At 44.1% G+C, this 20,385-nt stretch overlaps 1 protein-coding gene across 1 annotated transcript in view; it reads right to left on the minus strand.

Moving 5' to 3' along the window:
- The window catches only part of SLC7A5 (solute carrier family 7 member 5), a 55,341-nt gene that overhangs the window by 32,695 nt on the left and 2,261 nt on the right, over positions 1 to 20,385 (minus strand). Inside the window, exon 2 of the mRNA XM_068259765.1 lies at positions 11,447 to 11,572. Coding sequence (XP_068115866.1) covers positions 11,447 to 11,572 — 126 coding nt within the window. The remainder of the gene's footprint in view (positions 1 to 11,446; positions 11,573 to 20,385) is intronic.

Below are 20,385 nucleotides of genomic sequence, written 5' to 3' on the forward strand. Positions count from 1 at the left end.
CTGACGCGCATGTTAGCACGTACAAAGCATGTTAGCAGGTGCAAAGTGGCTTTTCACTGGCGTGCTAACACTTTGCATGCTTTAGTGAAACAAGCCCATGATGAGATAAACATGTGTATGTACAGTGCAAACATAATAACCAGGCTGTTTATCTTGTTTTATTTTGCTGCCTGAAAGAGTTAACTTTCATGCATGCAAGTGACAGTTTCTGTCTTGTAGGTAGCTTGTCGGGAATATAGTAAACATCATTGATAAGCAAATTACAGCCGTAAAAGTTTTCCAGGCAGAATACAACTTCTGAGAGCAGAGGGAGATAGTAAGAGGTCAATAGTTCATGTATTTTAACTCTGTGACACGAAATAGGCTGCAACTGAGCAGAGTCAACAAAACATTCATTCTAATTAGCAAATGTTTAAATATAAAATAAAACCAACGCGATATCTAAAAAAAGTAATTTTTAGGAGTAGGAGGATAAATACAATTGTTTAGCTCATCAGTTTATTTTCACCTCATGTTCACTATAAAGCCTGCAGAGAGACGTAACTTTAGGGAGATTTCCTTCACTTCCTGTTACCAGTCACATGACAGGAAGCGAGTGAATTTCAACACAGGTAGTTATAAAAACAGATCGTTAGCAGTGGGGAGAAACAGTTATAACCAATATCAGCTTTTTTGCTGTCTCTATTGATATTGAAATAATTCATTTACTTTCCGTTTAAAATAAAATGTTTTTAGCAAAATTCATCTTTGTGTTCTACAGAGTGAGGAGACTTAAAGGCAGTCTGAAGTGAAATAAAAAATAAAAAACAGATACTCACCTAAGGAGAGGGAAGGTTCTGGATCCTATAGAGCCTTCCTGTTCTCCTCCAGGTCTCCGCGTTCCCCCGCAGGCTTCACCGTTTGGTCGTGGCTGACTATACACCACAGGCCAATTCCTAATCAATTTCAGCAAAAAAAAAAAAAAAAAAAAAAAAAAAAAATCGCTCGAGAATCCACCTCCTTGCCTTCTCTGTTGGCATACCCCAAATGTAAATGTGCCCCCATGCAATTAAATATACTTAACATGTCTGACGCCATGGTGACTTTCCATCTTCCATTTCCACAATTCGTCCCCACGTGGGGACCGGCATATAGCACGTGGGGAGACCTTGCAACTTTAAGGAAGATGGCCTCAGCATAATCACAATTGCATCGCAAACACAGATAAAAAAAATAAAAATCTAATTGAAAAGGCAAATTGCGAGTAGAATTTTGCTAAAAACCGTGATTGCATTGCGTTTGCGCTTGGTGATTTTCAGTGTGTACAAGCCCTAAAACAGCAGCTTTAAAGAGAAACTCCGACCAAGAGTTGAACTTTATCCCAATCAGTAGCTGATACCCCCTTTTACATGAGAAATCTATTCCTTTTCACAAACAGACCATCAGGGGGCGCTGTATGGCTGATATTGTGGTGAAACCCCTCCCACAAGAAACAAGAAAAGTAAGTACTCTTAGCAGTTTCCTGTCTGTGAACCTTGCTGCCTTGTAGGAAACAGCTGTTTCCAACTGCCAAAAAAGCATGCAGCAGCTACATCGCCTGCCAACAGGAAAAATGTCACCATGTAATAAATGTCAGAACGTAAATCAGGGAGAAGAAATATTTTACAATGGGCAAACACTGACTAAATCATTTATACATAATTATTGTAAAAATGAAGCACTTTTTTTATTACATTATTTTCACTGGTGTTCCTCTTTAAATGCGGCTGCCCAGTAGCCGAGCACCAGGAGAGTACAATCCCTCTGTGTGTTTATATCGGTGCAGATTGCTCTGAACTGTGGCCGGTTTTACCAGCAACCCGTTCAGGCGTGTGAGAATCTCACATAAGAGGCGATATCATCAGGATGTATAAAGTAAAACCTCTCTGAAGGACGCCTGGATGCCTCTTCCCACAACACCGGGCGGCCTTGGACAGCTGAGCGAACGCACCTCACTGATAAACTCTCTCCACCAAGGTCTCCATACACAGGGGAGATTTATCAGCTGTGCCGGAACAGATGACTGGAGATGGTCACTGACATGCTTGTTTGCTCGAAGAGTCCCGAAGAGCAACTCAACCTGCAGGTCAAATATCTTCAAGGTGGGGATAGCGGGGGAACATGGGGAGAGGATCCAGGGATCCAGAGACTTCCCTCTAGATAGGTGAGTATCTAACTAAATTTGGCTTCAGGGTCAGCGTCACTTTAACAAAAATGCCCTGTCAGGCCAGATTACACTTAAATGACACCTGAAGTGAGATGTATATGGAGGCTGCCATATTTATTTCCTGTTAAGCAATACCTGTAGCCTGGCAGTCCTTGATCTTTGATGCATCAGTAGTGTCTGAATCACACACCTGAAACAAGCATGCAACTAATCCAGTCAGACTTTAGTCAGAGCACCTGATCTGCATGCTTGTTCAGGGTCTATGGTTAGAGGTATTATGCTGGGATTACACGATACTTTTTTTGTAAGAATCGGAACAGATGCCTTCGATGATAAAATGTCCGATGTTCCGCTCGACTCGTTTCCGCTCGATTTCTTATAGAAGTCAATGGAAAAAAGATAAGAAAAATGAGTGGAAGATAAGAGAATCAAGCAGAAAATTGTATGGCTAATAAATTATGCGACGAATCGAATGAAAAAACGTATCGTGTAATCCCAGCATTAGAGGCAGAGGATCAACAGGACAGCCAGGCAATGTGCATTGTTTAAAAGGAAACAAATATGGCAGCCTCCATATCCCTCTCAGGTCAGTTGTTCTTTAAGCCACCCATATACACTACTTGACCGCAACACAAATTGGATCTTGATTGTCCCATGATCGACATTACGATTGATATAGCACGTGACAGTGGTTACAGAACCGCCATCCTCTATCATTGAAAGTCACCCCCAGGTCGATCATGGTACCAATCGCAGTGCTGATGTGCTCTGGCAGTAAAAAAAAAGTGCCCAATTAAACATTTGAGTTTCGGATTGGGCTAAATACTGTATCGTGTATGGCCAGCTTTAAAGTGGACCTGAACTCAGAACTTCCCCTCAGCTCTAAAAGAAAAGCCACAGCATGATAACCTCTGAAGAAAAAAATGTCTTTGTTACAGCTGATAAAAATCCTGCAATAAATCTGCAGTGTCTACTTCCTGCTTTCATGGAAGCAGACATATTGTTAACATCCTGTTTTTACAAGTTAGCTGCTCTGCCAAGGCAGCCAGTTGACACAGCTTAGAGATCAAATTATAGTTTCGATTAGTCACAGATGAGGGTAAATTAGACAGGATAAACTCTTTAAACACGTACAGGGTATATTTCTCTGTTTTCCTTCTGTCCTGTGCAATAGTTCGGGTGCACCCTAAATTGTCAAACCAGACGTTTATTGATCAGGTGAAGTAGAAATCTTCAGTTCCAGCTGAAGCCCGAGACATCCTACAAAGAGCTGATGCATATGACTGCCCCCCCACCGACCATGTGACACATCTCAGGATAATCCACAGCACAGCTTGTCACATGGGGGCTCGCCTGGCCATGCTTACCCCAATGGTAAGACAATGGTTCATTCCAGCCAGTCATTAACCCTTGAGCAGCCGGAGAATCCACTCAAAATACACAGTGAGTGCTCCAGCACAGACATAAGTTACAACCAGTGCGCTGACCGCTAGTAAGGCTCAATTTCAACAGGTATTGGATTAAAGGGAATTTTTTTTAAATTAACTGGAGCTTCTGCCAGCCCCCTGGAGCCGCCCTGTGCCCGCGTCGGTACTCAACAATCCTCTGGTCACCCGCCGCGGCTCAGTTTCACTTTATTTACAGGTTTCCTTTAAAGTGTATCTCCTCTCACTCACATAGGACAGCATTGCATTCAACTTCCACCAGCCTCTACAGTAACTAGAAACTGCTCTTGCTATATTGTAATATTTTGATATACAAATTGGTGTATGATATGAGTGTCCTCTCTCCTCCTGCCCGACCCTGATTGATGTTTCTTTTTAGTGTCTCAGTTAGAATCGGGATTTATCAAACTGCGAGTACTGTTTACCCAGAACCTGTAATCCTCATGCTGCTGCCAACACCAAACACAGCAGGGAATGTGGAAAACAAATGCTAAACACCCTGCATGTTTAGAGCTAATACATTGGGCTTGATTCACAAAGCGGTGATAACTCAGTTATCACGCCTAAAAGACTTTAGGCGTGATAACCTGTGCACCACTGAGTTATCACCGATTTGTGCTGCTCTTTGCGCGAAGCTCCCGCGCGCAAAGTTTTAGTCCCATACGGTTTAATGGGCGCTGCGCGCGAAGCACGGTACACTGCGCGCGCAAAACTTTGCGCGCGGGAGATCGCGCGAGTTTCTTCTTATCACGCCTAAACTGAGTTTAGGCGTGATAAAGGGCTTTTCACAGGCGTGCAAACACTTTGCACCGCTTTGTGAATCAAGCCCATTGTATGATGGACAAGTGACCAGACAATTATTACTAAATGCAGACCAGTGGCGAGTTCCTTCTAGAACATCTGCTGAGGCTCTGGCTACCCCCATCTGCATTGCAGCACCCCCCTCCCGATTGGTGGCTGCTGAGCTGGGGGTGGGCCGGGCAACGCAGGCATCGTGTTCGCACTGCTGAGAGGGGAAAGTGTCACCTGTGACCTGATGTCAGATCAGGTGATAATTTAGCCCCCCCCCGTCTTTCAGCATTAAGACAGAGCCTGTCATTAAAGAGTACTGGAGGTACCCTTTAAAGGAACACTATCGATGAATATGTTTTTTTTAACCTGGGATTGAGAGAGTTCCTGAAGTGCTGGTAAATAATGATGCATACATTTCACTTGCTTATCTCTTTTGTTTACAGTATCAAACTCCTTTCACTCTTTGCAGTCTGCTCTAATCTGTTGGCAGAGTGAACCATGAGGGGAGGGGGAATTCCCTCACAGTGCATCTGTTAACCCTGTGTGTGAGAAAAACTTCTCAGCTGCTGCTGCTTCCTGTGTCCTGTGTCTCTGACTAAAGTCTCTGAAGACAGCAAAGGAAATGTAACTACTTGTTATAAACATTTGTAATTGTCTGTGACACAGCTTTTCATACTTTTTTTTTTGCTTTCAGAGAAAAATACTCTGAAGTCTGATATGCACAAAAACAACACCAACTGTGCATTGAAGCAGACACCCTTTCGAGAATGATTCCTTTTGAGAATGATTTGTTCCAATAGAGCTAAATCCTACACACAATGAATTAAAGCTTTTGCCTCTGATATTTAATACGAAAAGTAGGAAAATGTTTACATAGCTACCTAGACATTATTTGTACATTGTCATTTTAGTACTTTTGGTTCGATAGTGTTCCTTTAAGTAAAATAGGGTCATTACTAGGAAATTGCACTTTTATTAGATCCAACAGTACAGCTCTTAGGCCTTGTTTCCACTTATGCGCTTCTATCCGCTTCTGTCCACTTTTTATCAGCACATCAATGTTACAGATTGATACATGTTGCTGAAAAGCGAACAGAAGCACATAGATGGAAACGAGGCCTTAATCTTTTAGCAACACTGCTAACAGGAGCAGAGATCCTCCTCTTTAGTTGGTCTCTCCCAGTGAGCAGGGGAATCCCTGTTCCCATCATACGATTTGCAGACAGATGAGGAGTTCCTGAGACATGTCTGGAACAAGAGCCAATGGAGACACAACAGGTCAGGATACTTGTTCCGGGTTACAAATCATTAGAGGGAGAGGACAACAACAGACAGATAAGACATAGTGACTGACCACTAGATGGCAGTCTCCACATTGCTCTGTCCTTTACTACACCGCTATAGGCCATAATAAAAATTGCATCTCAGACAGTAATTTGGGTGTCATCAAAAGATGGAACCTGGCATTTCACTGCCTATCAATAATCCGTGGAAAAGAGGCCTGAAAGAGGAAGCTTTTCCTCTTCAGTACTAAGATCACCATCATCATCAGACATCTCTATTGAGCTGTATGTATAAAATAATCACCTGAACTAGGTACAAGGAGGCCTACACGCGGCACCCCTGTTGAGATGCAATGTACATTGCGTGGGCCAACTCCTGCAGGAAGGCAGGTTGATAGTTTAGATCCTGCAAATTCTGGGAGGCGAATGCAATATGCAAACGCCTTGCCATTTTAATAAGTCAGCAGACTTGAGGCAGCCAGTATTTAGCCAGGAGTTGACTGGTCGAAGCACACATCCCTTTTCTCTTGTGCAGTAATCACCTGAACTATATAGGTTGCCACCAGCGCTCCCTCCCAGCTCATGCAAATGTCACACAAACTGAATCACTGAGAGTTTTGCAATGCAAATGACTCAAGTGACCCAGATCTGCAACTCACTTAGGCCTCCTTTCCACAGACTGTTGATAGGCAGTGAAATGCCCCTCAAACTCTCACAACTGCTCACTGCTGCGCTGCCTGGTTACTGCTTGTTGCTGCCTGGTAACAGCTTGTTGCTGCCTGGAATCTGCTCACTGCTGTCTGGCAACTGCTTGCTGCTAGTAGTAATAGTGTAATTGGGAGTGGACTTTTTAAGGAAAAGCCAAAAAAAAATCTTTTAGTCCTTTTTGATGTGATCCACTTCACTTCAACAGACACTTTATATTAGTAGAAAGGACTGTAATATGCAAAAATACAAGATCTTTCAAGGTCTTATGGTACAAAAGTATCAAAAAACTTTATTGACATAGATACAAGAAAAGTTTGTTTAAAACAGTCTCTGTAGGAGAGAAAAGTATTGGGCAACGACACGCTCGTTTCGGGCGCAAAAGACCCTTCTTCAGGCCACTGTAACAAGCACTTTCTCTAAATACTATTGTCACTACATGGCAGGAGTGATGAAGAAAGAGACCAACGTCTGACCAACCAGACATCTCCGCACAATCCTGGAGGCAGGCAAAACACAGGCCAAGAAGCTAAGGCAGCTTTTGCGCCCGAAACGAGAGTGTCGTTGCCCAATACTTTTCTTGTTGAATATATTAAGCCTACTCTACTATCAATTTGATGATTATCTTTATAACTAAGGAGTTTCCTACAGAGACTGTTTTAAACAAACTCTTCTTGTATCTATGTCAATAAAGTTTTTTGATACTTTTGTACCATAAGACCTTGAAAGATCTTGTATTTTTGCATATTACAGTCCTTTCTACTAATATAAACTGCTTGCTGCTGCCTGATAACGGCTCACTGCTGCCTGGTAACTGCTTGCTGAGCACACAGCTCAACTGCTCGTTGAAAAGAGGCCTTAGGGCCCATTTCCACTAACAAGTGATGCCATTGCTGCATCGCATCACTTCCGCTGGCGTTCGCATCACTTCCGCATCTCCTGATGGTGGTGCGGATGCAGCCGTGTAAGATTCTCGGATCGCTCCGCACCGCTCACAATGCATGGAATGGAAACTGTTCCATTGCTGTGCATTGGGTTTAGGACACCCGTGGTGCGATGCGGCTAAGTAGGCGCATCGCACCGCTTCTAGTGGAAATGGGCCCTTAGTCTATGCGATGATCAGATTGCTTCCGGTGCAATGTGATCCAACAGACTATATTATCCCATCGCAGTTAAAAAGCGTTAAAGAGGCCCTGTAGTGACATTAAGTAGAATGTAGTAAATTATTCAGGACACCCACTTTTATGGTAATTTTCCTGTTTTCAGCATCAAAAACACTTCCTTTATATTGCTGTATATAGGTATGTATCCCCTCCCTCCCAGTGATGTCACAGCCTAGGCTGTTTATTATGAGGGATTCTCCCCCCTAGAGTATCCAGTGAGACCAGAGATCTTCTCTACTGGCTTTAGAACTCCCTAGGAGGGCTTTTCAGTCTCTTTTAGCCCCCTATACATTCCTAGTGGTTTGGATCATTACAAGCTGCTTGATTACTCAGTAAGGCTAGGTTCACAGTGATCAGTTGCATAACGCACACAGTATATTGAGTGTGAACTGCAATGGAGACTGGACATAGACTTTAATACAAGGCATGCATGCAGAAAATTAGAATAACACGATCAGTTACAACACACTACTGTGAACAGGCCCATAGAATTGTATGGGCAGTGAGTTGACATGCAGAATTATTCAGCAACGCAACTGAGCACTGTGAACAAGCCCTAAACAAACATTCTGCAGAGATCACCTGCCAGTACTAAAGATGTACTAAAGAAATAATTTATAAATGAATACTGTAAAAAAAAAAGAAAGAAATTGTATTCATTATGTTACTTTGACTACAGTACAGCAGTCGGGACTGGCAGCTCACAATGGGTGATTTTATAGGCAAGCTATGGTAAAGTCTTCAGGATGACAATCAGTAATTTGTTCTAATTTGTATTTTGGCTTTCTTGCCCCGGCATAATTGGCTAAACGTTCGGCGTGAGTCTGATCAGACGTTCAGGCGGGTAAAATGCCAGTGCAGACAGAAAACAGGTTGCTTTAGGTACAAAGCCAGCCCAAGATCCCGGGATTTGGAGGTAATCCTCTTACAGGGAGATTTTCTGATGAGGCAAGCAGCGACTTTATCACGTTAATTCCAGTCGAGGAGTTCCACTCCTGTGACGGCGGCGGGGAGAGGGACGGTGGGGGGCGGCGGGGAGAGCTGACACCCACGTGCTTTGTGGCACCCCGGGAATAATTGTATAATTCTTCCAAAACTAATGACTGTTGGAAAATCACAGCTTAATACCCCTCACCTCAAGAGGAGCGCGTGCCTTCAGGGTTTAGGTCGCCGGAACAAAATTCCCGAAATTAACAAGTAACAAGTCCTCCGGAATACAAAAGTTATAGCTGAACTCTGCCTCAGTGAATGTGAGTCAAGCTCATACATGTCAAACTCCGGCCCGCGGGCTAAATCAGGCCCTCAGAGCCATTAAATTTGGCCCCCAAGTGGTTTCCCCACTTTGCATTATGTTTGGCCCACTCTAGACCACCAGGGAACCTATATTGGAGATGAAGCCGTAGAACACCAGGGAAGCCATTTGTGAGAGGTAAGGGAAGGCAGGGTCACTAGAAACTGAGGAACTGTATAGGGGAGGGAAGAGGACCACTAGACACCAGGGAACTGTATAGGAGAGGGAGGTAGACCACTAGACACCAGGGAACTGTATAGGGGAGGGAGAAGGACCACTAGACACCAGGGAACTGTATAGGGGTCGGAGGATAGACATTAGACACCAGGGAACTTTATAAGGAGGAAGGTGGCCAGTAGGCATTGAGTTTGGCCCGAGACTTTGTCCCAGTGTTCAATACGGCCCACATTGTATTTGCGTTTGACACTACTGGTCTAGCTAAAGGTGCTCATTAACAATACAATCTCACGTACGATTGATCGCCTGAATCAAAACGACCGTTCATGCCCACTAACGGATGAAAACCTGCTAACCAATAATATCAGAATGATGAGATTCATACGAAAAATATATCAATTCCATCAATCTGATTAAAGTAGTTAGCAGGATTATGTCCGATAGTGAGCAGAACGATTGAATTGGACAATCCATTGTAGGTGGGACTGTATTGTTAAACTGACCTGAGAGGGATAGGTTGGCTGCCATATTTATTTCCTCTTAAACAATACCAGTTGCCGGGCTGTCCTGCTGATCCTACCAAGCATCAGTAGTGTCTGAATCACACACCTGAAATAAGCCAATGTGAGCGTACCATAGACATATGATTGCATCGTGTTGCAACGAAACACAACAGTTGCAGTGTGTGAGGAGCCTTAAGGTGCCCATTAAAGCACAATCTTTTCTCTTTTCTCTCTTTCCTCTTAAACAATGCAGATTGCCTGGCTTTCCTGCTGATTCTCTGCCTCTAAACCTTTTAGCCATAAACCCTGAACAAGCATGCAGATCAGGTGCTCTGACTGAAGTATGACTGGATTAGTTGCATGCTTGTTTCAGGTGTTTGATTCAGACACCATTGCAACCAAATACATCAGGAGGACAGCGAGGCAACTGGCATTGTTAACTGCTTCCGGACTGACGCAGTACGAATCTACGTCCAGCAGGTGGTGCTGCGGCCCTGACTGGACATAGATTAAATGTCGCACTGAATCGTGCATCCCTGCCGTTACCGCCTTTCTTGCCGCTCTGCACCCACCGCAATGCGCTGTAAGCCACTTTCATTGGCTCTTGACCGCGTAATCACCGAGAGCCAATTACATTGGCTCCCATTGATAGACAGTGTCAGGAGTCAATGAGAGGAGCCTGCGGCGATGGGGCAGCATCGTGACTGGCAAGTATATGTGACCATTCATCAGGAGGCGGCGTTTTACCGTGCCAGCAGTCTCTGGTCCTTCCTTGAATAGATCATCAGGAGGTCTGTGTGGCCTGATATTGTGGGGAAACCCCTCCCTCAGTGTGATGTCATGGCCATGGTCCTGACAGTTTGCTGTCTCTGAACCTTGTTGCATTGTGAGAAATAACAGCTTTCTGACAAGCAAGCAATGTCTCCCTCTCTGCATAGAAGATTTTACAATGGGCAAACACTGACTAAATCATTTATGAATGAATATGGTAAACAATAAGCAATGTTATTATTATAATAATAATAATAATAATATTATTTTCACTTCCGCTCCTCTTTAAGGGCATAGTCTATGATTTGAAAACCCTCATTACCTCCCAACTGTTTTATGTGATAATATAAAGCGGCTATGTATACATGTAAACGACAAAACAAAGAAAAGGACACCGAGAGCCCAATATAGTGTAGTAAGTCTTCATACCAGATTATAGGTATTCACTAAGAAGTAATACTCACAAACGAGGGTTACCACAAAGGCAACCTCTGCAATGGCAGGTGGGTATATTGGACCTGACCCCTCTCAGGTAAGAAGTCGCTCTCTGTAGATCAGAAAGGTGGGGCAACACCCCTCCACCATGGGTGGACTAGTCACTAGACAATATACTAGGATGTATAACAGAGGCGCCAACGTAGTATAAAAACGTTTAAAAAGAGGAGGTAATGGTAGACTTATCTCCTCTAAGAAGACACCAAAAATTGTTGGTTTATAGTAAACAACAATTTATTCACAATACTCCAAAAGTGCAACACTTTTCGCAGGTTTGATCCTGCTTCATCAGGCAATAACAACGGAATGTGTTAGCATATAGGGTCAGTAGAAGAACCACAGAGGAGCTTGGTTCTTCTACTGCCTCTAACACTATTACACCATTGTTATTGCCTGATGAAAAGGGATCAAACCCGCAAAACGTACTGTACTCTTAGAGTATTGTGAATAAATTGTTGATTACTATAAACCACCAATTTGTGGTGTCTTCTTGGAGAAGGTCAGTCCACCACTACCTCCTCTTTTTAAACGTTTTATACTACATTATAGTACATATAGTACATTATATATGTGTACATGTGGCTGCATAGTGTGTGCAGCTTCTTCACACCATAATCCATCCTGGAGGCACCTTACCTCGTCCTAGCTGGATGAAGCCCAGGATGATGATCAGACACAGGGCCAGGAGCTTGGCAGCAGCAAACGCATCTTGGACTCGAGTGGCGGCTTTAACGCTGTAGCAGTTTATCGCAGTCAGTAGCACTGGAAAAAAAGAATCACAAAAAGCATTATTTATCAGCAAGGAGAAGGATAACGTTCTCTTCTCCCACGTAACACTACAGAAATGATTTACTAACATTTGAGAAAAGATGGCAGAAGATGGATCAGGTAGATCCGTCAAAAGATTGTTCCCCTATAGATCTTCTGCCGTGGGTACGCACAATGGCATACGACAGGCGCGATACAATTGCGGTACTTTTGCATGGGAATCTACGGGGATCAGACCAATCGTCTTGATGGTTGTGATTGACGTATATCGCTAAACAACGTTTAATTTAAGTTAAATGATGTTACAAGATGTTGCACGATACTGCGAAAAATGGTTGTTCGTCGCAAAACTTTGATGGAAAAATTGCATGGTGGTACCGGCCTTAACAAGACGCCTGTGTTAAATTTCAGCTATCCGGCACCCAAACGATGATTTGGGTGCACAATGTGGCTGTGCATTTAATGGTTGTAGACAAGCATATCCAGTCATCTACAACTATTGGTAGTTAGAGTTAGGCATCAGGTGGTGGTGGGGTTGGGCATTAGATATGTGTGTGTGTGTGTGTGTGTGTGTGTGTGTGTGGGGGGGGGGGGGGGGGGGTGTTTAGAGGGTAAGGTTGGGCACCAACATCGGAGGGTTAATGGTTAGGTTTAGAGTAGTATATAGTAATATATAGTAAAATATTGGTAAGTTTAATTTGCAATGTTTTTCTATTTGTGGCTTCTCTCAGCGCCCAACTGATGTGGCTACAACACAATACGTACTCTGGAGTAGTACTGTTAACAAAGGATTTTAAGAAATTCTTATGCGCTTAGGATAAGGAGATTGCAGACGTGGTTCGCGTTCCACTATTGCTGTGTTTAACAATATAAATCAGTTGTACCAAAAAAGTCCATACTCAAAATCATATGCTAAAATACAGAAAAGTCTCACGGTCCTTATTCAGGTTATCCACAGACAGTCCCAGGCAAGGATTAAACCATATCAGCCGCTCCAATCCATATAAGCCATGATTCACGTCATATGCAAAAAACAAAGATAAAACACATATAGGGCTTGATTCACTATGCAGTGCTAACCTACTTAGCACGTCTAAAGTCTTTAGGCGTGCTAACCAGGGTGCTAAGTAAGTTAGCACCGGTTTTCTCAATCAGATCGCGTGCTAAGTACCGCGCGCGAAGTTTTATGCACGTAAAGTCCTATGCGTGCTTAAGTCCCATAGGCTTTAATGGGCACTACGCGCGGAGCGCCCTGCGCTCTGTGCAGTGTGCGTGTAAAGTTTTACGCGCAAAAAGCTTGTTTAGACGTGCTAAGGGGGTTTTCACAGATGTGCTAACAGTTAGCACCACTTTGTGAATCAAGCCCATAGTGTGTAACTGTAACCATCTCAGATCCTCGCCACGCACCGCTCCGTGCCCTTCACGGAAGCGCACGGAGCGGAGCGTGGCGGGGATCTGAGACGGCATTGGTCAGGACAATCACCCGGGGACTGCATCTGTACTAGATATGCTTGTCTGAATACATCGCTTGTGAGTGCATTACCTTTTTTAATCATTAAATGTGATAGTTTTACACTATTTTAGCTCGTTTTAGTTTCTAGTGTTTACTGAGGAACAATAGTGGACGGCTTGGACTGTTGAAGATCCTAACCCCCAAAGCTATCATTCCAACCTCCAGATACTTTGGAGGGTGCTTGGGTGAGTGCGGGCACTAGGGGGGAGGGGTGTGTCCCAGCACAGGTGGTGTAGTGTGAGGTGATGGACGGTAGCATCGTCAAATTAACCTACATCCCATTGGCTTTACTATTCCCTCCCCCCCCTCTTGCCTATGCATTTGTCAATGCATGTAGGCAGATTCGATGGGTAGGCTATTTCATCGACAGACTGGCCCTCCCTCCATTTTGCCACTGAATGCCACATTTGGGACTCGCACATGCTCTCTCTGTACTCACTGAGTACTGATTCTCTCCGAGCTGCGCATGCCCAGCACGCTCTCAGCCACGGCTGCTGTACATACCTGTGCGAGAGCACTATACATGGGGTCCCGCAGAGTGTACTGCGCATGATCCAACTGGTACTAGGAACGGGGCATAAGGCGGCAAGACAGACGGGAGGCTGGACGAAAGAAGTGGCCTGGAGGGGTCTGAAGAGGCTCTAGAACATTGAGCTAAGTATACACTTTTATTTCACTTCAGGCACACTTGAAGTCCCCAGTTCACATGAGCACCTACCTGACACAAGAATGGCACACAGTACATTAGAAGGTATCATCTGTATTGAGTTTAGTCAAACTGTGGTCACATGACAAGACCGATAGTCAATCGATAAGGAGTGGATCAAGTAATCTTGGAGATTAATATAGTGGAGTAAATCTTAAGATGTGGAAATGGTAGTATGATAAAAATTAGGTACTCACAAACCCAGGTTGCCAAAATGCAATCCCTTTCTTTGGTCCAAGCTCCAGGGGACTGCTAATCAGGCACTTTATTGACCTGAGGAAATGGGCATTTAGCTCACGAAATGCATTGTATTGTGCTAATAAAGTAATTTTTGTTACAAGATACCAGGTAGAGATCCGTCTATAGCAGGGGTGTCAAACTCAAATACAAAGTGAGCCAAAAATAAACACTGGGGCTAAGTCGCAGACCAACCTCAATGTCTAGTGGCCACCTCCTTCCTTTATAAAGTTCCCTGGTGTCTAGTGCCTCCCCTATACAGTTCCCTTGTGTCCAGTGCCCCCCTCCCCCCCTATAAAGTTCCCTGGTGTCTAGTGCCTCCCCTATACAGTGCCCTGGTGTCCAGGCCCTCCTCCTTCACCTATAAAGTTCCCTGGTTTCTAGTGGCCCCCTCCCTCCCCTATACAGTTCCCTGGTGTCTAGAGGTCCTCCCTCCCCTTTACAGTTCCCTGGTGTCTAGTGCTTTCCCCCTCCCTCTTCCATATGGCATCCCTGGTGGTCTTCACCTTCAATATAGCTTCCTTGGTAGTCTAGAGTGGGCCCAACACAATGCAAAGTGGGGAAACCACTTGAGGGCCAACTTTGATGGCTCTGGGGGCCATATTTGGCCCACCGGCCAGAGTTTGACATGTATGGTCTATAGGAAGGTTTTTCCTTACCTTTATATTGTTTTAAACCTTTAATACTTTCGCCCACCTTCTACCGAGTTGTGAATCCAAAAAAGTATTTGGCTGGTTTGTTACAACTTAACTTTCTTGCAATGTATTTAGGCATCCGTCAAGGTAAATAAGGATGTTTTTCTCATTTGCCTGGACTAAGGCTTCTGCCTCTGTTCAAATCCTGTTCAGAAAGTTTCCCACATTCATTGTATGAAGTTGTTAAAACGTCTTATGCCTAAGCCAGCGTACTGTACTGATGTCATTTGGGTACGCCACTTCAGTAATACCCTTCGGCGGCCTCCATATCGGTCCGTCACAACAATGCCCCTATGGTGCCTAGCATGAGAACCGCCCCCAACATGAGGCCCCGCTTCTCATGCTAGGCAGCTGGGTGATTTGTTCAATTAGAGTCCAACAAAGGTCAGATTGTGTGTCTTGGCAGGTAGGCTTTGGGTTTGTTCTTTTTTTTTTTGTTTTTCCTATTTTTAGAACACTCAATCCGGGAGTTGTCGGGGGAATAGAAAATTCCAAAAGCGAATACCCATATGGGAAACAAGCCTTACAGACACAGAAAAACATTACCTTTATGTATTGGTACATGCTAAAACATTATGGGGCAAACATATACAAAGCCCCCCAATATAAAGAGAGATTAGAAGAGCATGCTAGGAAACGTGCATACACTGTGTACTGTGGTGTGGGTGTGAGGATCGGTAAACATACATTTCCCCCACCCCCACCTGGTTGCACTGTCTCCCTTCTAATAACTCAAAGGCCTCTTACTCCAGACAATAGCTGGTGGGAGGAAGGTTGGGTAGTGGAGTACTAACTATAACTGGGTGAAAGATAAGTTACATGTGCTGTACAAGTGTTAAAACACCAACATGTTTCGCCTAAATGGCTTTGTCACGGTGCACAATAACGGCACATAACATTAATAACTACCACCCACATTAGCTGCAGCAACTATAGGCTGTGTCTATAGGACCTAGTCCTTGTACAAGGATACGTTACTGAAATATTTTATTCCTTGACATCTCCCAGATCGAATTTTCCACTTTTTAATTTTTGTCCTTGGGTGTATAACTGACTCCTCCCCCCCCCCCCAACACACACACACCCACACACATAGACATGACAAGCTTTTTAGAAAATGTGATGTCACTTGACTATTCACTGAGGAAACAAAGGCTATTTTTTTGATACAGCTGATACCACCAACACACATTTAAGACGAAGTCATGAGCATGCTGGGAGGTTGCCAGTTTCAATATTTATCTATAAGGAACAAATAATGGTTAGGTGACTTCGTAACCTGGCACAACCTATCTTTCATACTGAGGACTTTATGGCAGGCTGGGATAAAATGAAAAACAGACATACATTAAAACTCGTGGAATATGTAAGGGGCTATGAAATGAAAGTGGTCGAGAAAGTGGGGTAGTTAGTTAGGACTAATGCCCTCCATACAAACATCAGACACCAGGCTCCCCTCAAACGTTTTCAGTGGGGCTGCACTGGACACAGGATGGACAAATGCACAGAACAGGGGGGAATGATATGTTGATAATGCAGGGGTCACTGTTGTAAACATCTTGTTCTTCACACTCTTGGATCAACAGGCTTCTCTTTTACAGAAAGACTTATCTTTTGTCCTCTCCAGCCCGTTTTCCTGTTTTGAATGGGCCAAAGACTTCAACCTCCTTGTGAAGAAACTGGCCTTGTACAAATGTTTCAGGTCTCCCACAGTATGCAGTAACCCCCTTTTTCATCAGGAGAGAGAGGCTCTACATAGGGAGAATGAGGAAGGGGCAAGTGCCATGGCGTCTATCAGTGCTCTCCTGAAAAAGAACCAGTTCTGTCCTCACATTGCCTAGACCAATTAGGAGCAGGCGCGAGGAAGAGGGCGAGAGCGGAAATGCTGCAGACTGTATTAGGATGGGAAGGAATGGCTGGGGCCCTCAGACCAACACACCTCATGCCTCTGCAACAAATGAACTGTGGCCCCAAAAAATTAATAGTTTTGAGGAAAGTAGGAATGTGTCTGGTGACAAACGTTAAAGGCGGGACTTCCCATCCCTTTTGGAAGATTAGCTTTGACTTTCTGTTGCATCTCCAAGCGCAGGAAGTGATGGGCAATCTCTCTCCTCAATACAGGGCCGGCGCTACCATTAAGGCAAAGGAGGCAGCTGCCCCAGGGCTCCAGAGCTTGTAGGGGCCCCCAGTGGCTACAAGAGGAAAAAAAATGTTTCAAATCGGCCTTATAGTTTTTGAGAAAATCGATTTTAAAGTTTCAAAGGAAAAAAAAAACACATTTAAAAACCTGCCGAATTTAATGGTTAATAGCAAATCCACCTTAAATGCTAGAAACCCTAAATTTGCAGGATATGTTAAGGAGATCATTAGGAATAAGAGGAAAAAACAATTTTTCAAAAAGACCTTATAGTTTTTGAGAAAATCGATTTTAAAGTTTAGAAGGAAAAAAGTATACTTTTAAATGCGGTAAATATAACTTTTAGTAGCAAACCTAGCGATAGTGTAATTTTACATGCATTAAACGAAAGCGCAATAAATTTCCTGACGGGGTTTCCAGGAGGTCTATACGCAGCCGCACGCTTTGGCCAGGGATCGCTATACAGCCGCAATATGGCTGTATGAAGATCCCTGGCATTTTTTCCTATTTTCCCGATTTTTTTTTATGTTTAGAGTGTGGGAATTTAAAAAAAAAAAAAAAAAAAATTATGTGGGGTCCCCCCTCCTGAAACTTTTTAACCCCTTGTCCCCCATGCAGGCTGGGATAGCCAGAATGTGGAGCTCTGACCGATTGCGACTTCACACCCTGACTATACCAGCTGCAAAAAAGGTCCCCTAATGCCGATTTTTGTTCCGGGGTATATGTTGGGGGGGCCCCCCAGGTTAATTTTGCCCTGGGGCCCCATTGTACTCATTGAGGCAGGGCCGGTTTAAGCAACAGACAGCAGCAAAAACTCATCACAGGTTGTATTCATTCTCCACAGTACACAAATCAAACACAAAAAACATGTATCTGGAGTCCCCCTTTAAGCTGCTTTATTATTGCTGGAAATGAGAAATGATATGAGGACGGCCAACGTGTGAAAGTCACACTGGGACTTGTGAAATCACATTGGCAAACAGCATGAATTTCCTGGCAAGAGCCCATTCTCATATCCTCTATACGCCATGCAGTATCCTGGATTAGGGACTGGGTGAGAGGAGAACTTGTAGAAAGTGTGTTCCTTTGCATCAGCATCCGGTATAAAGGGAGGGTTTCTAAGGGGCCCTGAAAGGCTGTAACATAAGAGAAGCACCGCTCAAGCATGTGACGTGCGCTCTCATTCACAACACAAGAACTGACACAAAAATGCCAAATTCCATTCACAGGAAGATCTGACTCAGCTAAAATTCCACTACAAGGAGTCTTTTATCTCCGGGCAGCCGCATTTTATTTTCACTAGTCATACTCACAGGAAGTAACTTGCACTTATCATATAGGCGGGGTGGGCGGGGACACAACTGAATGTACAGTTCTGCCAAAGCAGGAAATACTGTAGTACTATGTGGTATTATGGTGGAGGGTCTTTTGAATGATACTTTTCTGTGTCAGTGTGTAATTGGTTGTGGAGCCTCAGGTGTGAAGCCAAACTTACTATACAGCTATTGGTAGTTCAGACAGACCAGTGATTCCCAGACCAGTCCTCACAGCCCCCCAATCTTCCAGATACTGGTCATTTACCTGCTTTGTCACATTGCGCCAGTAGATCTCAGACAACGCCCATCCCCACGCTGGTCTGAACTCGGCTGTGGAAGCCAATTATGACCGCCATAAGTGAAAATTGGGCGGTCGTGATTACAACTGCCGCAGGCAATCGCTAAAGAACTGGATGCTAAGCGCTGCCCCAACGCCTGAGCAACATAGAACGCCATTGTCTTTGTAGCTCCCCTGACCACCGCAGAAGCCCCTCTGTTGCACGCAGCTTCCCCCTCCTGCATAGGAACATATGTACAGCGTCGTTAGTGCTCTGTCACCCTGCAGGGATGGGTACCCAATCCCTTGAGTGACAGAGCAGACCATCACTAGGTGAGTATGTAGCTTAAAGCACACAGAAAGATAGATCGTGTGAATGATGAACAATCCTTCTGTGATCTATCTTTCAAGATATTTATGCAATGTGATGTCAAAGACTAGTGGGTCACAACGACGGGAGCGCGATCGAGGATGCACGTGGCCAGGTCCGTGCAGGCGCAGTGGCCACATACTGATCAGTCGGCGAAAAAAACTAGCTTGCGTCGGGGACCGGATAATCCGTGAGTGACTACGCGGGCATATGAAGGCTGCAGGGGGCTGGTAGAAGCCCCAGGTAAGTGAAACTCATTTTTCTTGCTTCGGTTAAGGTTCCCTTTAAGTAGAAGTATAATAATAATTTATAAATCAAAATAAAGTAAGCAGTTCATAAAACAGGCTACTATAAAGTCTCCTGCAGACAAGTCCTTGGTAATGATCAGCACAGAACATACGGCTCTGAACTGACCTACACTTTGCACTGGCTCAGATGCAGGGCCGGCGCTACCATTAAGGCAAAGGAGGCAGCTGCCCCAGGGCCCCAGAGCTTGTAGGGGCCCCCAGTGGCTACAAGAGGAAAAAAAAAATTTCAAATCGGCTATATAGTTTTTGAGAAAATCGATTTTAAAGTTTCAAAGGAAAAAAAAATACACATTTAAAAACCTGCCGACTTTAATGGTTAATAGCAAATCCACCTTAAATGCTAGAAACCCTAAATTTGCAGGATATGTTAAGGAGATCATTAGGAATAAGAGGAAAAAACAGTTTTTCAAAAAGACCTTATAGTTTTTGAGAAAATCGATTTTAAAGTTTTGAAGGAAAAAAGTATACTTTTAAATGCGGTAAATGTCACTTTTAGTAGCAAACCTAACGGTAGTGTAATTTTACATACTCGACCTCTTGAGTGCAGGTGAATGCTGAGCAGCATGTCATACAATGCACTAAAGTCCTATATAAACAGCAGACAATGTCGCCCAGCCCCGTATGACTGCACACTGTCTGCAGATATTGTGGCACAGATGGAAAAATCTCCCGCCAGTCTCAGCTCAGCTTCCCGCTGTTCAGATCATGGTCACATGATCAGCGTCTGCATTATCACCATACAGGCTGCGGGCTGCCTCTGTCCCTCTGGAAGAACTTGTTATTCCATCCATCAGGATTATAAAAACAGAAAACAATCCTACAAGCTCCTGCTGTCTGCAGACAAGGCAGAGATGAGCCCCGTGTCACCACAGTGGCTGTACATGGAAATACCTGATAATAATGTGGCCTGTATCTAAGAATTTCACACGCCACATTCAGCCATTCCCTCCAGTGACCCAGCATAACTGGCATCACACAGGTCATCAGCTTCCAGACTTCACATCAAAGTCACATGATTGTCTAAAGTACTCAGAACTAACCTGCTGGCGCCCTGATGTGCTGTGCGATGCCGGCAGACACACCCTAACATATGGAACTATAGGCTAGAGGTGACCACACACCATACATTTTTTTTAAATATCTGTTCAATTCAAGAACAGCAATCAATTTTTCTGACTGATTGTAATAATTAAAAAATTTTTACCAATGTACAACACACCTATGTTCAATTTATCCCCAATTGTGAAT

Source organism: Hyperolius riggenbachi, chromosome 11 (assembly GCF_040937935.1).
Source record: "Hyperolius riggenbachi isolate aHypRig1 chromosome 11, aHypRig1.pri, whole genome shotgun sequence".
Classification (NCBI taxonomy): domain Eukaryota; kingdom Metazoa; phylum Chordata; class Amphibia; order Anura; family Hyperoliidae; genus Hyperolius; species Hyperolius riggenbachi.